The sequence below is a fragment of the Aptenodytes forsteri genome, unplaced genomic scaffold, assembly GCF_000699145.1.
Source record: "Aptenodytes forsteri isolate BGI_AS27 unplaced genomic scaffold, ASM69914v1 Scaffold111, whole genome shotgun sequence".
In the NCBI taxonomy this organism is placed as follows: domain Eukaryota; kingdom Metazoa; phylum Chordata; class Aves; order Sphenisciformes; family Spheniscidae; genus Aptenodytes; species Aptenodytes forsteri.
Genome location: NW_008794710.1, coordinates 668,867 through 691,020, shown reverse-complemented (window position 1 = coordinate 691,020; position 22,154 = coordinate 668,867). Strand labels below are relative to the sequence as shown.

At 42.2% G+C, this 22,154-nt stretch overlaps 1 protein-coding gene across 1 annotated transcript; it reads left to right on the top strand.

Annotated features, from left to right (window-relative positions):
- Window positions 1-11,059: 11,059 nt before the first annotated feature.
- S100P (S100 calcium binding protein P) lies at window positions 11,060-14,850 on the top strand. The gene is made up of 2 exons (XM_009273748.1): window positions 11,060-11,197; window positions 14,701-14,850. The coding sequence occupies exons 1-2, from the start codon at window positions 11,060-11,062 to the stop codon at window positions 14,848-14,850; spliced, it is 288 nt and encodes a 95-aa protein (XP_009272023.1).
- The last annotated feature ends 7,304 nt before the right edge of the window (window positions 14,851-22,154 follow it).

Below are 22,154 nucleotides of genomic sequence, written 5' to 3'. Positions count from 1 at the left end.
GGTTTTGCTAAAGGACTTACCTGAAGATCCCAAATCCTACATGTGCTTAGGAGATGAAAACAGGATGATTTTTGTACAGTCCAGAATAACGTCTGAATACCGCAGCAGTGTGCTAGTTTACTGCATCAAAAGAGCATCCATCCAGAAGGAGCAGTGTGATAAAGCTTTTTGGAAATATTGGAGTTAAATGATTAAGGGGATAAAAAAGCTTTGCCATTTCAGATTTCGTAGAGCCTGGTTTACACTGGAACTTGACATCTTTGGTATTCTAAATAAGTACTTTGTGCCTGGTACCTAATTAACTAAGAGAATTGAATCCAAACATAAGAAGACTTTGCCTTTCAGTGTTAGTACTGAGACACTCTTTCCCTCTGAAATTATAACTCCATGGCCTGTGTTTCTCTCTGTTCGCTCGGGCTGTGCTAAATGCTGTGTCTTGGGTAAAAGTTCATTTTAAATAGACTTTATGGGTAAAAGTTATTTTGACTGGAGTTTTCTTTGCTTTTTAAGGCTGTGTCTACACTTTATGAATCACTTGATTCTTTTTGCAATGAATCAAGAGGAAAAGATGACAAATCCACTGCGACTATGGTATTCAAGGCAACAGATAAGCAACTCCCACAAACTAGGGCAGCTGAAAAGTCTAGAATGAGACAAGGATCCGCCGTCTACTTTGATGTTCAGAACTAAAAGGACAACATCCTAAACAAAATATGGCTAAATAACTATGAAACTGAAAACAATATGATAATTTGCTGCTGAAGGATGGATTATGTGAGTTTCCTGTCAGAAGCATGTCAGCGGGACAATATACAAGAAAAAAGGTTGGTTCCAAGCAGTCTCTGAATGTTTTGTCACTAACAAAACACTGTAAGGAGTCTGAATTTGGAGGGTATGTCATTTTAGAAGACTGTCTTCAACTCCTCCCCCCGTGTCCAGAAATAATAAAGGATGTATTATTATACTTCGAAAAATCTTCTAGACTGAACAGCATTCTCCAACAAAAGCATTTCTTCAGGCAGCCCATGGATAAATAGCAGAAGGTAGAGAAAAAATGCACGTGGTGGTAATCATTTGACCAAATAGACAGTACTACACATAGGATGGAGTCTGATCTCTGAAACTGTCATCAGTGCTGACCGCATCATAGCCAGAGTGGTATGCCAGAAAGGATTATATTCCTGTGGAAAGGGACTGTTAGTGTTAATTCATTCACACACTAGGAAAAGTCTTCCAGAGAAAGTAGTCTCCTACGCACGATGAAATACTAGGTTTAAATGAAGCTATATATATTATTATTGTGTATAATTATTGTCTAACTGGTGAAGGAGGGGTGCTTGGAGGAGATGGGAGTGTTAACACTTGTTCCACTTTTGCCAGCTCTAAAACTTTAAAAAAAATCACCGAAGAAAAATCAAAACTGAAAATGTAAGTAAAACCTGGCTTCCAAGGTCTGAACAGAGGTGAAGAGTATTGACAGCAAAGCTAATGGCAGGTGCAAAGGCACTGCTGAATACGAAGAGCAGATAATCTGAAATGTGAATGTATTTATGTACCAGGGTTATTTCATCTTCTGTTAAAGTTTTTTCAGGGCTTAGCTGGAGGTTAGATCATCTTGCCAGCAAAGCAGGGAGAAACGACTTCACTGCTCAAGAGGTTTGTTACAGCTTGTACCTGGGCAGTGCAGTAGACACAGACTAGCTTTCCCAGAGCCCTTAAAAACAGGTTGCGTAGTCTAAATGTGTGACTGCCTTGATACTCAATATTCTGTAATGAAATCTTTGAGGCCATACAGCATGGCTCATGTTCTGGTTCTGTCTATGCTATAGTGACTGCAGTTCACAAAGCTACCTCTCAAATTACTGTGGCTCGCTGTTTGGTGTGGATCCTCTTTCCTGGGCTGTTCTGTAACCTGCCCTGAATGCCCTTCTGCAGTGAATGTACTGCTGTCTGAAATACGCTGTAATCACTGCACTGTGAACATACCCTGTACGAGAGAAACTATTTGTTATAGTACATCTCATGATATTTATGTATAAATTGAATAAAGCAAGAGGATTTTCTTTTCTTCCTTTTGAAGTTCATTCACTTTAAAATCTTGATGTGTTTTGTCCTGAAACTCATTATTACAGATTTGTTTCCTTTACTGCATGGTGAAACACTGCCACGTGCTGTATTCCCTTGAGGATCACAAACGAGACTCTGGATTTCCACAAACCCTGTAACTTTGTCCTCTGCACAAGAAAGTCATAACCAGTAAAAGGGGTGATGACCTTCAGCCCAGGTCCCCGACCAAGGAAGCTCTCAGTTATGCACCAGCACTGTAAGTGAGTGCGGTAAATTCTGGTCTTTCCATATATTACTGGTTGTTTCTCTATTTAAGCACAATGAGGAGATGTAGAGTATTCAGGGAATTGTTAAAGGAAAATGACTAAATGAAGAGATTGCCACCAAGCCACAGTTTAATAGTCTCCAAATCATCTTTTCATTACGACACTATTAATAAATTGTTGATTAAATGTGGTTCCTACCAGCAAAGAATGCTGCAATATTAACATATTTTATATGTTAACATGGTAATTTCCAACATCTGGCAGTTGAAGACTACACTCAATTTATCATGACCTATTTTTATCTATGGCTGACAGTGGCTATGAGCCAGCAGAGTATTTTCAGAGCTCCCACTGGTTGTCCTACTCAGTCAACAAGAGTTTGACACCTATGCACCGTGTACATCTTCTCTGCTTCTGTACCACTTAGGAAGCAACAAACCCTGATGAGGATTTTCCAGGGCAGGCAGACCTGCTTTTTTTTTCTTCATGGTTATTTTGATAGCTTTAAAACAAAAAAGAGCTCTGTAATTAACCTCAGCACACATTCTAGTGTCCCGTATGATCTCAATTTTAGCTGTCCATTTAACTGTTCAGTTTATAAGAAGCTCATCTGCCTAATAACAGAACTTGAAGAGAATCCTGGGCCTTTGCTTCTAGCCAGTTTCGGTGGTTATTCCCTCTTGAACAGGCTGCTGCAAAGTGATGGTTCCGTTCTGGTTTAATTTGAGGTTCAAAGTCCTGTGTTAAGCACAGGCTAAAACATGCTAATTTAAGAACGAGACTGGCGCAATGTATTCTAAAGCCCCATATGTGTTCTGCCGTGCTTTTAATGTCTCATCAATGTAGTTGGCTTAGTCATAGTCCTACAAGTGAGGCTCCCTCTCTGTTTCTGTCATGCTCATGACCCTGGTTTGGAGAGCTAGTATAGTCAACTTGAGACTACAGCCCTGAACTCTCTCTCTTCCTGCTCCATTGCACAATGATCCAAGGAGTTGCAGCTTAATTAATCTACCTAGCACTTAGGCAGCTAGTCGTAGCAACTGGGTACGGGTTATTTCAATCTGACTTGAACCACGCTTTTTTCCCAAGCCCTGGGCTGGGGTTCTTTCCTGTCATAGCATCTGTGGAAGAAGAGTATGAAGCAGGTATTCCTGGCTCTGTCACATCAAGGATCCTCGGTAGCAGGCAGGATGATGAGGCGCCCTAACCAACGTATTGGCAAAATAGTCATGTTTGTGTGTGATGCTATGACTAGTGTTCTTGTGCCTGATAACGGTGCTGTCAGAACAGCAATGACATTTACTTGATTGACTAAAACTTGTTTGAAACCGGATTTTATCTAAAGTGGTTTCTCTGCACTGCTGCCATCAAGAACCACTGCAAAACTGCCGCTATTCTCAAAAACTCAACAGCTACAGCCCAGGCTTAAATCGACTTAAGGATGTCTTCATTCAACTAGTTAAGAACACTCTCAGTTTAAAAACACACCTCCATTAGGCAGGTGCAACTCTGGAGATAGGCTAAATCTATATAGAAAGTCTGATCTATGCAAAGAGGAAGGGTTTTGTTTGAATTGCAATTCTTGCCTAATTCCTAGCCTTGCTTGGGAAATAAAAGTTTAAATTAATACTCTGTCTGAGCTAAAATGTTTTTACCTGCTCCTCTATTAAAGACTGCAATCTTCAAATAGATCCCAAATTTAAGGAAAAATACCACCCGAGGGGAAATTGACCCCCTGTGTCACGGGGTGCGCAGGGTCCATGTTTCCACTAACCTAAACAGGACCGTATGTTGGTTTTATTCTGCCTTGATGAACTGGGCTTTCAAACTTAAATACAATTTTGTGTGCTGCATCTATTTCACCATCAGACTCCAAATCAAGGTATATTGCCACGTTCTCTATAAATAACAGCAGAAATAAACCAGAGAGGAAATCTATAAGATGATCAGAATTTATTTTTGTCATCATGCTTGTCTTGGGTAGTTACAACAAGGGCGGCTGTAAAGGGGTTTTTTATTATTGTTTCTTTTAATAAGCAATCTTGTCTCAGTGTTTTGTAAACAGGAAACTGCAAATACAACTGACAAACGAATACGCAGATCAAAAGAGCATTAACCAATTTATCTGACCAAGAGAAAGGACAGGTGATAATGTATAAATGCTTCTCATTTTCTACATAATATGAAATACTGAGATGGAAGGAAGGATTTTGATGAACTACTACATCCTAGTAACAAGGCTTTGGCTAGGCTGCTGTGGTCTGGTGCTGGGCGCTCCTGGCTTTTGTTGGCCGATGGGATGTGACAACAATGAATTCCTTGTCCTTTTTCCAGAGCAGAGCCAGTTGGCAGGACTCAGCAACATCTTATACAGCCAGAGCTACTCTTATCAAAGTTACTTCATAACTTTGTCTCGGGAAGTATTCAACTCCACAGAGGTAGAGGAGTATGAAAAGGATAAGGCAGAGAGGGAGTAAGTGTTTAGCATTATTAGCAGACTAAAGACAGAGGACAGAGATATAACTGAACAACGTAAGGGTTCAAAAGAATAACAAGGAATTGTTATTGTTGCGTACATCTGCTCTGAAATGCTCTATGTTCCGTTACCTGCTGATGTGCTTTCTTGTCCTAAAGCTGAATGATCAGCTCAGGAATGCTGTATCTGTACATTGCCTGGCATAACAGGATTGCGGTCCATGGTTGGGGCTTCTGAAACTGCTGTGGAAATAAAACATGAAAGCAAGTAATAGGTATTGCTCCCTTTTTTATTTTATAGCTTTTAATTCTGGAAAGAGGAAAAACAAGATAAGCATCTCTAACAAAGACAGCAGAAAAAGGTCAGGTATTAAGGTGACAGACGCTTCAAAAATACCAGTGGGCTGATTGGGTTTGCTCAGATAGAATAACTCTCCTTTCTCGGTTTAGCAGCTGTACAAAATTAAATACAATTTGTCCTTTTAAGTTTCTTTTTAAATACAGACTAAGCTTAATCTAGAGTCTAGGTCTAATCTAAACAGGGACTGCTATTGAGCAAGAAGGAAATGGAAAGAGTAGCTACCATTTCATTCAAGCTCTGCGGGGAAAAAATGAGCCGATTGCCCCTGGGGAGAAAGAATAACAACTGGTTTCTCATCTTGCCTTCAGATCTGCAGTGTAGTAGCAAAGTTATGTGAGCGGCGGGCCTGGGTGCTGAGCATGAGGACCTCAGACAGGCGCAGGCCTTTTCTGAGACACCATAACCAGTAATCGTCACACAAATGGCTACTCTACTAAATGCACCCAGTAGGTAGTCCATCTAGATAGATTGAAACACATTTAAAAGACAAATTTTGGCTAAAATAATGCAACTCCTATATTTGTGACCATGACCACGTTTCCTCAACACACTCAAGCATCCTCTGGCTTTAGGTAAGAGTCTGTTCATGGTTGGGAGCCCCCCTCCAAGTCAAGGACTTTCCCAGATCTATGCAGGTCTGTTTTTTATTTTCCTGTTTGTTGAAGGTCTTCTCTTTTTCTGATAAGTGAAACCTGGCGTTAAATTGTGTGTTACAAAAGCACGCTCTGGTTCCCATTTCCCACCCCACCTTTCGGTATTTCTGAGCCTGGTGTGCTCATTTGCTGCCCCGTTAACAATGACAGAACGATGTTAGTGTTTGCCTTCTGAAATAGCCCTACGTCTTCTTATCAGTTGCGCTACGCCCCGTGATTACTTTCTGGAAACGAAAAGCAGCCAGCTCTGTGAAATGTGTGTGCCTGGGGAGCTTCCACTGGATCAAATTGCCTTGTAAATCCTCCTGACAGTGTATATGGATATCACCTCGCTTTACACACAGTTCTGTGATAGCAGGTCAGCCCTTCTCGTTTCTTCAACGTATGCATAAATTAATATTTTAAAATGCAAAAAAAATATTTTTATGGGGGATGCAAAGGTTTTTTCTTGTGTTGCCTGCGCGGACAGTCAACACGAGGCAACTTTCTCTTAGGGATTCCTCCCCTCTGAGAAAATGTTTTTGTACAATAAAGGAAAAAGAGTGTTGCTTAGTTCATGAGAGCGTAACATGGCCAAAATATTCCTCTTTGCATACAGAAGTCTTTTGAAAGCTTTCTTGGAATTGGCTGAGTCATTCTCGCGTGTCTTTACCTCTCTCTAACAAATAGGAACTTCCTTTAAAAGGTCCAGTTGGTCTGTTCTGAAGTTTACAAAACAACCATCCTCTCTCACAGCTCATTTCCTTTTCTTTTTCTTTCTTTTTTTCCTTTTCCTTTTCCTTTTTTCTTTCTTTTTTTCTTTTCCTTTTCTTTTTTCTGTTTTCTGTTTTCTGTTTTTTTTTTTTTCTTCTTTATCTTCTTTTTCTTTGTCTTTTTTTCCTGTTGCTTCTGACCATGCCATAGAACAATTTTTTACTATGCTCACCACAGCTCAGCATGATGGGCTTATATCCGAGTAGGATTTTATAAGTGTTAAGGTAGAGCAAATGACAGTTGGACTGCTTGTGTGACACTGGCTGAGGAATCACGGTACTTAGAAATCATGACTACAGCACGTGAGTGGACAATACTCAGTTACCTTAGGTTGTGACCTCTATTCTGTCATTACAATAAAATAAAAAAAAGTAATCTTGGAAGCCTTAATATCATGAACCTTCAAACTGAAGTATAAAAAACCTGTAAAGAATAGCATCCAGGAAATTATTCAATCAAGGACTGAAAACTAGACAAAAGTATGTACACTGCAAATATTAATTTATTGGCTGTAATATATTCATTGATTCTACAGTCTAATATGGCTATGTCTAGTGCACTAATAAATGTGTTTGAGTAGAGTCAACATGCAATGATGGAAGTACGTTTCCCATGGTACGGCTTTGCCAGACGACAGTGTTATTACCCCAACTCTCAGCTCAGAAAGTCACACAGCCAGTGAGCTGACCTTGGTCTTCTCCATTATACCTGCCTTTAAACTTCACTTAAACAGTATGTGAGCTTACTAATTGCATTTGTGAAATACGTTTTAAGGATATTTTGAGAAGTGATGTGAATGATAATAAAATAATGAAAACCTGTACGTATATAATTAACAGAACCTATAAGGTGTGTCACTGCACATCACACCGTGCTTGTACAAACTCCTCTTCTGCCTATGCCTCATCAGTGCCTGTTTAGTCTAATCTTTCTAACTGTGTTTTGCAAAACAATGTAGTAATTGCATCATTTAATCACTAGACGTAAGTAAATTTACCATGCATTGCGGAAATGAAATAACCTTTAAAAACTGTTAAGCAGACTTAGAGCAAGTTTTCAGAGGCAGCGCAAAGGAAAACCTTGCTCTTTAGTAAATAGAAGTGTGTTGATACTCTAAGTTCAACAAACAATCCAGGACACTGGAAAATTTGAGGGTTTTGATAATTTTATCTCAGTGTGGAACATGCAATGCTTGTTTATGGTTCAGATGTTACCCTCTTGCTAAGAGAAAAATAAAGTGCTTTTTGTACTGCTGCCAAGATACAACTTAAGGGAAACAGTGAGTTCATCATTTCAGGTTGTGTTTTCTTCCTCCTGTGCTTCTTCCATTCAGATACATAACAGATTTGTGGAAATCGTCAAAAAGTCCTTCTCATGTAACTTCCTGCACCTTTTGGAATAAGCTTTAAGGGATGATAAGCTCTAATAGAAGTTTAACATTTCAGCTATTCAGCTGGCTGTGACACAAATGGCTCTTTAGAGTAGAGTTGATAAATGTATTTATTCAGACTTTTCCAAAACAGACGCTGCTGCAAAGAGCATAGGATAAAATTTATTCTCTAAGAGAAAATCAGCACAAGGTCACACAAATCTCGTGTAACCCTGAACATCTGGCCAAATGCCATAAAATTTGAGTATATCTGAATGGGTTTTGAAAATTATGTGTGTGACAGTCCATATTTGTATCACATAAATAATTTAAACTTTTGGCCCAAGTTAGGAACAGCAAGACCTAATTCTGTATAAATACTCATCCAAGCTGTTGCCTATACCATTCTTCGAAGAAAGAAACCTGAAAGAAGCAAATAATGGGTACTGTTCACATTAAAATAATAATATTAAACAAGCCCACAGAAAATGGCTTATCTCACTGGGGAGCTGGACAGATGGGTTGGCATCAAAACACTGCTTGCTCTCCTGTGTGTGCCTCCTATTTGTACTCTGCTTTGTTTTTGCAAGCAGTTGTAATAGTCTGTGCCTTGTGCACAGAACTGTTATTCTTAATGAAAAACAAACTGTAAGAAAATATTTAAGCAATACAAGAAGTGTGAACTGAAAAGTCTGAGCAGTACTGATGTGTGTGCACATGCATGAATACAAATATGACACACTGTTAAAAAAAAAAAAGCCAACCAGGCAGCGCTACCGTGATGACCTTTCAGTTTGTAGACATTCAAGCCCTGTGGTTTAGTTTGTGATTTAGCGCTTTTGAAGCCATCTTCTCAAAAAATGTGTGTCACCTTTGTTTGCAGAGGAAAATGGGTCAAGAATGAGGACACCTTTTCTGCAAGGTTATGTGGCAAAGGTGTAGACATACTGACATACCCTGTTGACTGAAGCTGATGACCTCCCCTCCGCCTTTTCGGGGCACTTTTTTCCTTCTTCTGTATAACTAACAGCAATGTTCATGATTCAAAGGCATGAGAATGCGTGAAGTAGACATTTTATTTTGTTAGGTTTTCCTTTAGAGGGAGGAATTGATTTTTCTTTAATGGCCATGTTTAATATTCATGTTACAGATATACGTCAGAAAAGGACAAAGAAAAGTTCCTGGCACTTGACACACCGGTGACTGCCGTTGTGTGTGTATGCAAACACCAGATGATGTTCATAGCTAACAAGGACCAGTTGTTTGCTCTCTTCTTGTTCCTTCTTCTGAAGGAACCCCACAGGTTTCAACATGCACTTTAATGTAAAAACTCGAAACTTTACTTAAAATCCTTACCCACTTAATGCAAATCAGTTGCAACTATGTCATGAGGTTGAAGTCACAGGAACAAATAGTTCTCATGAACTGTTTGAATAAAGCATACAGCCTGAGATGTTGCCGTGATTTTCTGGGAAATGCAAAATCCCTTGTTGGAGAATGTAAGATGGAAAATCGTGGGGGTTTTGTTTCAGAAAGTTACTAGATTTCCATGTACTAGTGATGTGTAGTCTTGCTCTGAGATGTTGTAGATATCACAGGACAGATTTTGCCTGGGGAACAGGTGGCTATAGGCGTCTGGGAAAAAGGAGTTTAAAATTTTTCTCAATTAAAAACTGTTTTTTGCTAACTTGTCTATAGCATAACACGAGTGGAATCTTATCTTCAAGAATGCAGAGGTATGTCCAAAGACATCCAAACTCAGGTTCAATTTTGGGAATCCATAGTCAGGGTCTTCTACAGAGAACACTACACCCTGGAGTCCATCAGCATTATTCATGCGTGATGCCCTAGTTTTGGTAGGTTCCCCCAAATAATTTGCTCAGAGTGTGTCCACTCTGCAGACTCTAGTGTAGATGTAATTCACCTTAAATGAGCTCCTCCAGGTCTAGCATAGCCACCTAGAGTTTGACAGAGGCCAAGTTACCCTGCTGCTTGGCCAGAAATTTTAACTTGTTCAAACCCCAGTGTAGCTGTAGCTGATCAGCTTCCACCACCTGAGCTAACACTGTCCATGTACCGCTCAGTTCCCCACACAGACCCTCAAACAGCTCTGTTGTGTGTAGATGGGGGTCCAGTGTGTTTGGAGTTTTAATGATGGGGGACCACAGTTTTCAAGCGAACCACAAAGTTCATCAGAAGCCACAGAGGACCACAGAACTTCAGAGCGACCTTTTGTTTTCAGTACAGTCCATTTTATTGCAAGGTTTGACGCTGCATAGGGTCAATAACAAGTTATTTCACTGCAGATCAAGATAGATTTTGATACTGGCTGTTTGCTCAAGTATCAGATTTATTCCTTCAGATATCCTCATCTGAGCAAGTTCTTTGTGGAGCGGCTCTGCAAGGCTCCCTTTACTGGCCCTGGAGAGATGTTGGTTCATCAGACCTGTTTCAGACATCCACTCTGGCCTGAGTGCAAGCCCAGGGGGACTAAGTCAGCTGTGTGCATTGCAGATCTCTACTTTTGATCCGGTGAATCCCACCCCCAGAGTCTGCTAGTGAGCCATCTGGTCTGCAACAAGGTCCTCTGCATGGCAGAGAGGGCAGTCTGTATCTGCTCTTGGCTCAGCACAGGCAGCACCTCGCAGAGCCCCTAACTATGGTAGTGAAGGAGAAGTGAGATGTTCCTCTTCCACCTGAGCAGGCCAGCATATACTTTGCCGAAGTTGGGCTATCAAGCCTCCGCTCAGATGGGGATATCTGAAGGAACAAATCTGATTCTTGAGCAAACAGCCAGTATCAAAATCTGACTTTCGTTTGTTAGTCACATTGTGTATCTTGAAGGAGAGGCTGGTTTCTATTGGTGAGCAACTGGTTGTACCAGCCACACCAGGATGACAAAGCTTGAGTTTTGAATAGCTGTCAGCACAGAGGTGTGTACTCCAAGCAGTGCTGAGATACAGATGTTTGCTAAGGGATAAGTGTCCCGCTGGTGTGCCACCATTGATTGGATGGGACAGTTGCATAAAGCACCTCAGAGTAAGACCAGCCTCCATCCTCTGAGAGAGCCCTGAGGCTGTTCCTGTTCAGAAGAAAGCCGGACTCCAGCAGCAACATGTCTCAGCTGGAAACTGCGATGGGAATGACCATTGCTGTCTTTGACAAGTATGCAAAGACAGACGGCAACAGGCAAACCCTCACCAAAGCAGAACTGAAGACCCTTCTGGAAAAAGAGCTCCCAAACTTCCTCTCGGTAAGAGAACAGCACAGCATCATTTCTGTGTAGCGGGTGCAAGAGCTGCCTGCAGATGCAGGTTTTAGTACATTATAGGGGAAATTGCATCTGGAAATATGCAATGGTTTGTAGAAAATTTTAAATAAAGTCTTTGCACATACTGTGTAAAACTGATTCTACTATTCAGGGCCATTCCCTGTTTACTAAATTCATCGCTCGAGTTATCAGGACAATGACTTTGAAATAGATTGGGTTTAATCTTCAGAATTCACCTACTTCTTCTGTTTATCCCTGGATTTATCAGCTCACGTCATGTCACAACTGCTGTGAAGGTACTTGTCAGCAATTGAAGATCTTGACTGCAGATGGGGAATCTCTCTAAATATTTATGCACTTACTTCCTCTAGGTATTTATGCTACATACTCAGTATGCACATCAAAATGATGCATAAACAAGAACAACAGATGAACTCAGAGCAAACTGGTTTGCATTTGTCTTTAATAGTAAAAGAAAGACCTGAAGAAGTATTTTACAACATAGATTTGTATGTAATCATCAGGTGCTTTTAAGTAGGTTTTATATATATATATAAAATTTCTCTTAGTAGGTATTCAAAATGCTTACTATATTATAGTAAGAGCTGTAGCTGCCTGGGAGACAAAATGCCTTTCATTTTGATCATTTTTTATTTGCTTCCCTTCACTAAAAATCCAGAAAGCACTTTTAAATATCTTGTGCTTTCCACACAGGAGTAATGTTTATCTATCTGTACAGTTGTTATTATTCTTAATTGCAAAAGCCTAGAACCAAATTTTCCAAATGTGGCTACCACTTTTTGTATCCAGCATAATTCAATTTTTTAACAACTATTTCAGGGCACTGCAGCCAGGGGACTTGATACAATTTAGTATCTTTCCATGCAAGCTATATGAAATCACCGTATGAAATCCATGCCTGCTGGATTCATGACTCACAAATGAAACACAGATGCAGTATTCAGAATAAGAACGTGGATGGCTCTGGGGGGGGGTAGAAGAAAATGTCTGAAAAAACTCTGTAAAACAGCTGAGTGGTTGTGACCCAACAGCATCATAGGAAGCGTCCTGCTCCTGACCATGGAGCTGTATGTTACCTGTAACACTTCCACGTAAAGAAAAACAGAACCAACAACAAAACCACAACCTAAGGGGCACAGAAATCTCCCAGAAACTTGACATCTGGTCTAAATAAAGTTGGGGAGCCGCTGCGCTAGACAACTACCAAATGGGATGGTGCTCAAAAGTTGTTCCTGACTACATTTACTGGCCAGGCACCACCTTTTCCAGTTCCCCACAGCTGCTCTTACTGGCTCTACTTATTTCCCGAAACTGCTGGAAAACCTGGAATTTTCCAGGAAGGTGATGAGCTGAATGTCCTCTTATGTTCTAGTCTCCATCTCCCTTTCCCATTTTACCTTTTCTAGGGGGAAAAAAAAAAAAGGCACAAAATAACATTTTATGCCAGTACTTAAAATAAGTTTAAACCAACAATGTCCTGTCTTGCAGACTAATAACTGCAAGAAACAACCTGAGAACATAAGTGTGACTTCAGAAAAAAGTTTTACCTCCTTTTTCCTGACATTTATATCCATATTTTTTTATTTGCAAGAATATTCTGGGAAACAGAGTCTTTTAAATACTCATGTATATTTCTGGTCTTAGAATTGGTTATTGCTGACACAGCTCACAACTATCTGGAAAGGTTTTGAATCAATCAGAGGCAGAAATAAATCCATACCACAGGACTGAAGGATTGGACTCAGTTATAAAGAGTTTCCAAAAAATAATTCCCATATGTGCATTTCAGAAGTAATTCAGAGGCTAAAACTAGTTCATATATTTCACTAGATAATTTAAAATATTTGCTTATAAAATTAAAACTGATGGTAATTTGCAAAGTGAAAAGCAATAAAACCTTCCAGACACATTCATCGGTCAAATCTAAGGAACTGGGTCAATTTTTAGTGATTTTAAAAGTGCATATATTTGAAGTGAAACATGAAATTACAGAATGAGAGATTTAGTTAATTAAGGTAGTCATTATTTTAAATTCGTGGAAATTTTCCAAAAGTTTATATAATTTCTTTCTAAAATAATATCAGGTTTGTTTTTTGTTTAGCGTCAACAAAATCCGCACGGGTGTTTCCTACATTAGATAGGTCTCTACTGCCATCCCTCGTTTATTTAAAAAACTGCGTTTTCTAAAATCACTGGAGTTAATCAGTGCCGGGACTAGCCAAAAAGCCCTCCTGCAAGCTACTTTAGGAAAAAACCTTTTTTTATTATTTTGGCAAATTTTTTTAAAAATCTTTTTTTACTTGGATGGTGCCTCTCTTAACATCAACCTGGAGATGTACAGGTTCAGTCAGCCCGTCAGAATTATGGCAACTTAGAAAGAAAAAGATTTTTCTGGTATTTTCCCTGCGGTAACTCAAGCTCAGCATCACACTTGCTTCAGGAGGTGCCTTTCCAGACGCCAGCTCCTGTGAGCAGCTTGTGCCGGGCACCGAGGCCAGAGGGAGCACTCGAGCACTTTTGAGGCCATTTGCATCTTTGCTGGGGTGGCAGTGCTTAATGCAGCTTAAATCTGACATTTGCCCCAGGAACGCATCATTTTGCAGAACTGCCCGAGCTCCAGCTGAGTCTTTCCACGGGAGCGGACGGGGAACGCGTGGCATTGAGTTCAGCTGGGTAATGTCCTCAGGGCTTTGCATTACACAGCTTAGCCATGATAAATGTTGTTTTAAATGTGGAAAACATGTTTCTCCATGCTGGTGTGTGATCACAGCTCTCAGGTGTAATAAACCCAGGAACATACGCTTTCTGGGAGGCATGGGCGATGTGCTCGCTGCCGCTGTACAGAGGGTGGGAAGATGCAGGTCTGTGCCCGTGCCATGAGGATGCCGGGACTCACACTTGCCCCCACCATCACCCAGAGCCCCCCAACCTCTGCCTGTTCCCCACATGCCTGGGCCTGACCCCAGCAGCGGCATAAGTCCCTGCGGGAAGGATGTGCCTTTCAGGCAGCTGGAGGAGGAGATATGCAGCTCCCACCGAGATGGGCAGGTGGGGGTACGGCTCCCGGGGGACGTGGCCCATGTCCCGTGCTGGGCACTGAGCAGTTGTCTCAGCCAAATACGTGCAGAGGAACTCATGGCTTTATACCCAGAGGTATAATGCACAAAACAAGCGAAGAGAATTAAAAAAAAAGGTCTCACTAGCAGAAAAATGTGATAACCTGACACTCCAGGCAGGCCTATGGCAAGGCTGCATGCAGGAGCTGTTACACCTCCATCACACTCCCACAGAAAGGTACAATGTGCCCGAGCTGGTGTCAGCCTCGCACTCCCTGGGTGCCCGCCCCAACACCTCGGCGAGGGCCCGGAGCCCCACCAGGGCCCTTGTTTGGGGTACAGGTAGTTACGATGCTGCGGTAGGGTTTGTGCCGCCTCTCACCTCAACCTCCTCCTTTTCTTTTGCAGTCGGGGAAGGACAAGGATGCCATTGATAAAGTCTTCAAGAACCTGGATGAAAACAGCGATTCCCAAGTGGACTTCAAAGAATTTGTCATCTTTGTGGCAGCTCTGACTTGCTGCTGTCACAAATATTTTGAGCAGAAAGCAGCCAAATAATTGTCAAACTGCTCACAAGAAGCCGCCTTTGCCTGTGTTCCATATGCTAGTGGTATGGATCCCTTCACTTCTTCCATGTACTCCCATGCAGTTTACAAGCATGCTGGGCTGTAAAAATAAATCCTACTGTGCTTACTTCCCTGTCTTGAATGTTAATTTCTGCTCCTTTGTGGAAGAGCCTGGGTTTAACGGCTCCCACTAACTCTCACTGAGTATTTTCTCTCTTTCTCTGCTTTTTAAAATTCTGTTCTTAGCCAAAAGGCTCAATATTCATCCCAGCACAGAGGCCGCACAAGGGTAAAAGCTGCTGGAGCCATGAGTCAGCTGAAGGCTGCTTTTATACAGCAGCATCTCTGGGTCGCAGCCTGCCAAGCTTCAGCTGATGGAGACTGCAGCCTAAATCCACATATGTGCCACCACGGCTGTACGGGATGGGTCTCACTGGGACTGCCTTTGAGCCTGTTTGGTACCCTCAGCTGTGCAGTTATTGCAGGGCTGCCGTGTAGGCTCATCCTTGGTTAAAAAACCAAAACAAACCCAAACACTTTTTTTTTTTGGCAGCATGGAGGATTCTGTGCAATTTTATGTATTTTAAGTGTATTCATCTTTTGGGGAACCCGCTGGGAAAAGTTTGGGCCTATTAGATTATTTCAGCCTGGTTTAACCATTACAGGTGTCCTTTCATCTAGCTGCCTTTGGTTTCTTGGTTTGGCTGTACCGACTAAACACCACTTAAAACTTTATTCCTAATACCAAGGGCGCAGTGTCCCAACGTGCTTTAATGGATGTGACTGCCAGCTGCTTTGGGAAAGGCTCTGCTCTTCTCTGCCCAAGCACTGTTGGGTCAGATCAAGCAATCGCGATCCAGGGGCCAGGCTTCCCTTGGTGAACATGGCTCTGTCCCCACCAGAGCTGTCCAACCCCGAGCTGGTGTACGCACCAGCACCGTACCTGGCACAGACACCCACAGAGGGGGTCCCCCACCCAAAAAGCGTTAGAGCCACGACTGCTACGAGTGGAAGCAGCTGCTGATGCAGCTGCAAACGGTGCGGCAATGGGTGCTGTTAGCCCATGGTCACGGTTAAATCAGACAGAGACTATACTTAATATGCAACCAAAAACTAGTGAGTGTTGCCCACATTCATGCCTTCTCCCTGGCACCTTGCTGAGAACAGATTCCCAGCTTAGCATGGACATACAACAAAAAACTAATGATCAGTTATTCCTCATTCTCTAATAGACTTCATAAACTAGTATCTATGCATGCAGGAGTTTGCTCGAGAAAGAGGAAGCATGCACACGAGTGTCTGCCTCTGTGTGTGTGCATGTCTGTCCCTTGCTGAAAAGGACAGCAGGGGTTTGTCCCCATTCCAGCGCTGCTACAGACTGAGCCCTTGCAACCGAGCATTTTGAGCAGGGGACTGTCTTCTAATCCCCAAACCCTTGTGGCACACAGTCCTGCTGAACAATGCTCAGAGGCTTGCTGAGTTCCTGGATGGCTGGAGATAAATTGCATCACGTATATTACACTTGCAGAAGTAACATTACTTGCTTTGTTGACAACAGTAATATTTCTCTGCACTACCTGAGCAAGAAAACTACTAATCATAAAAATGTGCAAAATTCTTCCCAATCCAGGGATCCCAAATTAGCCTTTTTTTCAGCTACTACTCCACATTATTTCAGTTGTTTGAGATACCTTTACAGCTCTAATCCCATATGTCCCTGCCCGATGACTGCTGTGCAGCTCGTCACCTGCAAGGGATGGCAGATTCCAGTATTCACATTCCTCACTATTTTGTCAAGGCTATAAATGAGCAAAGCAGTCTCCTTACTGCAAAATAAGTTGGTTATAAATTACAGAGGTACATTTCATATATTGCATATCTAGCTAGATAGTGGTATAAACCATCCTCAGGTGAGGAAATTTAGGTGATACCTGTCACCAATTGATCGGTGTCCTAATTTTAGATAGTGGTATAAACCATCCTCAGGTGAGGAAATTTAGGTGATACCTGTCACCAATTGATCGGTGTGTCCTAATTTTTTTTTTCAATGTATTTTTCCTTTTCCAAGTTTAGCATTAGTGCATAAAAGATTTCCTCTGTGTTGCCTTGCAATATCCATCCTCACTGAAATTATTTTTTTTACCACTGTGTGGCACTAAATGCAGCCTTTTTATTACCCACTGAGCCCAAAATTCCACATACCGTGAGATAGAATGTAAAGAATTTGTGTTAAGATTTAAAAACTTTCAGAAACGTTCTTAACATCATGGCAATTTTCTCTCTAAGCAAACACTGTATGTCCCATCGAGAGCATTTCACTGATCGCAATGGAAGCAGCAGGAGCAGAGAGCCATGCAGAGGCTCCATCTCTTGGGCTTTCGGTAGGGTTTAGCTGCAGCATCCCAGTTTGACCCCTGTGAAAGTTGTTTCCCCTCGTTTGTAGACTGCAAATCCCTTGTGCAATTTATTGTCGTAGCATTCTACACCCCGCTGAGATCAATTTTTAAACACATCTTTTAAAGAGCATATTGGTGAAAAGCTCCTGTCTTGTCAGCCAAGAGATTTACCTTATTACTCCATTTTATCCATTGGATTTTTAAACCATGCTGGTCAGCAGTGAGAGCTGTATATCATCATGAGCAATACTGTAATTTACCCCATATTTCACTCTTATTTCCTAACTTCCTGCCCCCGGTGTCCAATACCCACACAATTTCACTCACTCTCTAATGCCATTTTGCCCATTTTCCTGATTTTGTGCAGGTTTTATCTGTGCTCGTAGGGCATTTGAAGACTTGGTTTACTCTGCTTACCTGCAGTTCTGCTCACAGCAGCACAAAGCTGCTTTGTAACCGCTCTACCTCCCAAAATGGGTACCAACCAACTATGGTGAGCTCAAGCACCCTTGCTTCTGTGAAGGAGTACCTGAGCTAGCCCTCTCGCCACCAGCTCAAGTGTGCTATGAAACAAGTGGGATATTATTTTTCTCATTGTTCCTGCAGGCCCCAATCCTGAAGACTCTTACACTTGTGTTTAACTCTCGTTAGGCCCCTGGTCCCACCAGTACCTGTGGGGACACCTGGGGAGCCCAAAGACCATGCCCAGGAGCACACAGATGCTGTGTGCTGCTTTGCTAACCGGAGGGAGCTGTGCATGTTCAGAGCTGCAGAAAGAGGGGGAAGAAAAGGGGTTTGGGTGGGTTTTTTTTTATTTTTCCCTGCAGATCTTTCAAAAGCTGTAACTCAGTGATGAATATTCATTTCAATGTAGTACTGAAAATTCAACTGATGACACCTCAGAGAGAAAATGATCCAGGAATAAAAGAAATTAACATATAGCTCCCACCTTATCATAGAACAAAAGTGACTTTTCAGAATATATTATTTAACCTAAAAGCATTTCAGCAGAGTCACTTTAATATCTTTCAATCCACTAATTTTGTTCCCCAGTATTATTAATTTTTGCTATGAACCCACAGTTTACCCAGAATATACTGTGTATTTCCTTCCCTGGGTAAACTTTTGTCATTCAAGGTTCAAATTGCAGAGATGCTAGTCCTGGTTTTATAGCCACCATTTAATCCCAGCTCTTAGGCCTAAGTGTATTGTGTAGAATGAGATAGTTTAAGAAAGAGTATAAGGCAGATGTAAGAGAAAGGCAAATACAACATAAGAAGCAGCTCAGCAAATGTGAGCTAACAGTTGTGGGCAGGACATGTTTGACTTATGTTAACAGAAAATAAGATACGGGAAAAGATATTACTAGCAAATGACAGAATTGTCAAAATGCAAAGGGGAAATCGTCATCTGTGATGAGCTTCAAATCAGGCAAGGCTTAAAGGCAGAGGTCAGAAAGTCAACTAAGCAGCAAACCAGCCAATAGGTATTTTTGTTATCTTATACAGAAAAAATATAAATTTGTATTAATAGTAGATACCTTCTGTAGATTAAGATATTCCAGTATCTATAGTTGCCATTTTGAAATTTGGTGGGGTACTGTCAAGGCTCTTCAGTTTTTAAAATGACATATTGAAATTTTTTTCTGAGTGTACAGACAGGAGAAAATAGGCATAATATCACCTCACCCTGCAGTCACTTGTGGTCACTTATGTTGTGGTTTTACCTGGGAAGGTTCCTCATTATCTTACCTTCAAGTTCACTGGGGCTCATGGGAAAAAATAATTCACCCAGTCAAGCATAGCGTTTATCTCCCCAGTAAACCCAGTTTGGGGCTGGAAACTGGACATTTCTCTCCCTAGGCCCTCCGAGCATCCCACACTAGCAACACGTACCTTCAACACCTGACCTACAGTGCCAAGATCAAGCTCTTCACAAAATACATTTTAGCTGCTGGTTTCCTTATAAAAGGTGGGTAGAGGAGGAGGAGATGCTACCTATCTTTTATGCAACAGTCTCACAGTGAAATGCTCCCGTAGGAGCTGAAAAATTGCATTCAAACCTTTCCTCAGCTGAAACCCACACACGCCAGCTGAGCACACTAAATAGCAGGAGCCAGGGTGGCAGGAGGCCCAGGGTACCTGCCACCTGCTCCCTCCATCACGTCAGAGACTGGTGAGGCTGAGGAGGCTTGAAAAAGGGGCGCATGAGAAGTAGCACATCTCTGTAGCCTGGTAGATGGATATATAGCCGGCAGTGCAGGTGTCTGTGTCCCAGATAGGTTATAAGGGAAAATTCTGTATTTTAATTGATAACTACTTAATGCGGAACACACAGCCAGCATAACTGAAAAGATACTCTTTGCCAGGTAAGTTCCCAAGCTATCAAACAGTAGAGCTATGGTCGCTGCTCCGGTCCTCTCTCTTGGACCACGTTCTCTGCAACAGGCTGAAAAGATTGCAGCAGAGGATGGGAGGGAGCATCTCCTCCTCCTCCTCCTTATCCTCATCCTCCTCCTGCTCCGAGCAGCCAGTCAACCCTGTAAAATGGTATAAAACAGTGGGTGATGCTCTGCTCACCACCGGCAGAGTGAAAGTCCTGCCGGCACGTCTCCCCCACCCTAACCACTCAGCAGCACTCGGGGAAGCTCTTAAATGAAAAAAAGCTGAGTCCTGCTCAGATGCCTGGAAGGAAGGATCAAGATATCTGTTTTGCTAAGGAGGGTTCATGGCTGCAATGTTTGGAGGCAAGGTTTGGAGCTTGCCCGGTGTCCTCTGGGATATTGCCTGTGTGCCTGCAACTCCCCGACGGATGGACTCACGCTTTTGGGTCCCTTTCTGAGATACCTTTCCCACGTGCTGGGAGCAGAGCCTTGGGGCTTAACACAGGTTTCTGCAGCCTGCTCAAATACACCCACCTGGAAATTAGTCATTCCAGCAGCTAATTGACTAGGCTTTCGTACAGCTTTTTCAGGCCATTTTCTTCCCCAGACTTATTCCTTTTTTTTTCCCCTAGTCAATAGTTTTTTTACTCCTGTACCAACCTGAAAACCTCTGGGTCACAGCTCCATTCTGGAAGCTGCTCATTGTCTGAAGGGAGAGAAAACTCTTAATTTTTTTAAGGGCACAGCTCTGCTGCTCTCCAACAGGTGATCAATAGGTGCATACACCATATTATGCTGCAGGTCTAGGCACCAGAATATTCTATAAATAGGTTTGATTTTGCCTAGTAAACCTTTCCATTATATCCAACTAAACACACTGAATCTTTTTTCCTCGTGATTTTATAGCTTCCTATTTAGATGTAATTGCCAATAACATTTTCTTTTTTTTTATGACAGGCAGAAGTAGGTCTCTAAAGCATTAGTTAGCTATTGACTGTTGCATTCAGAAAGAACAAAACGTTCCTGAAAAGAAATGGATAAGAAAGCTGAGCAGAGATGTGCTGCGAGAGCCAGGAACTTCCTCTCCAGGATGTAAGTACAAGCACAGAGAGACTGAGCCAACCTGCAGGTCACTGCCATAGTTTTAGCCTTGCTACCTAAAAGGGTTTCAACCTGATGAAGGCTTGAAATCCCAGGGTTGTGGGTTTGCTTTGGAAGCATTTTAATGTTCAAATATTTGTTTTCCCTTAGTTCCTCTAAATCCTTGTTATAGTGACTATAGCTCCCTTCCTCCTCATCTCCAAACCCTACTCTGTAATTTAAGTCTGTGGTGTTTTGACCAAGTAGTTTCGGATGAAGATGTTCTGGAAGCCACCGATACATCACAAAAGTCAATTTTGTGTTTCTGAATTAACTTCCTCACCTGTGCTGACCTCACCTAGTTCAGTCCCCCCATACTCTCCATGAGATTTCATATCCGTCAGTGTAAGTTAATAGGTTTAAAAGGCTGAACAGTAAAACCTGCAGAACAAGTAAAAGGCCAAAGACCCAGTGCCCTCTGCTGCTCTTTCTGCAGGTACTAAGTGGGCTGTCTGAAATGAATATTCAACCTCCCATGACAAAAATAACCTCTTCTTCCCTATCACTGACTTCCCAAATGAAACAGCTGGGAGAAAGAGAAAGCCCAGAGCTGCAGCTGTAGGGGAGCTGGAAAGGATCTAAAATAAATAATAAATCTCAAGTAAATCAGGGATGATGCTAGGTTTGTCCTCTGAGGGCTCTGTAGTCAGAGGCAAAGACGCGTGCCTTGCCTGGGGCTCAGCCTGGGGCTAGGGCTGGGAGAAAGGGAAAGCCCAGAGCTGCAGTTTTAGGGTGCTGGAAATATCTTCCAGAGCTAACTCAGGACTGCTGCTTGATTTCACTACTGCAGAACACATGGTCTGAACATGGAGCTGGGTGCCTGGCCACGTGCCACCTTACTGAAAGCCACACACCTTAGGCTGGTATCATTCCCAGCCATCACCTCAGATGCAGAAGGATTTTAGTCTGATTTTGGCAGGGACAAGTGCAATTCCTACAAACCCAGCTACTGCCCTACTGGTCTTTCGTTAGGAAGACTCTGTCAGCTTTCTCACGTCACAAGGCAGCAGCAGATCCTCGCTGACAGCCTGCCCTTGCTAACAGACTCTGCAGGCACATCGTCTCATCTCCGCGAGCTGGAGACGCAGGGAAGATAACAAAGGGCAGGATAAAGCCAAGGCAGCACAGCGGGGTGAGGCAGACCTGCAGGAAAGGACACTTTCCCCCAGCTGATTTTGAGCTGTATCCTTGTTTTTCCCTGCTCTCCACGTTTTCCTCCTTCTTTTTCTTCCTGTTTTCTTCCTGCCTGAAGATGAAAGAGCCTTTCAGCGGAAAGCCGCTCAGAGATTTATTTTGTAAATAACAAACTGAAGCATTTCTCCCTGCTAAGTCCCCAAAAATCAAGCAAAAGTACTGTCGTCCTCTTGATAGAGGAGG

Excerpts from the sequence above, each read along its gene's own strand:
- S100P (XM_009273748.1), top strand. The coding sequence starts at position 11,060 with ATGTCTCAGCTGGAAACTGCGATGGGAATGACCATTGCTGTCTTTGAC. Across the intron at positions 11,198-14,700 it reads AGCTCCCAAACTTCCTCTCG|TCGGGGAAGGACAAGGATGC; the intron begins GTAAGAGAACAG and ends TTTCTTTTGCAG.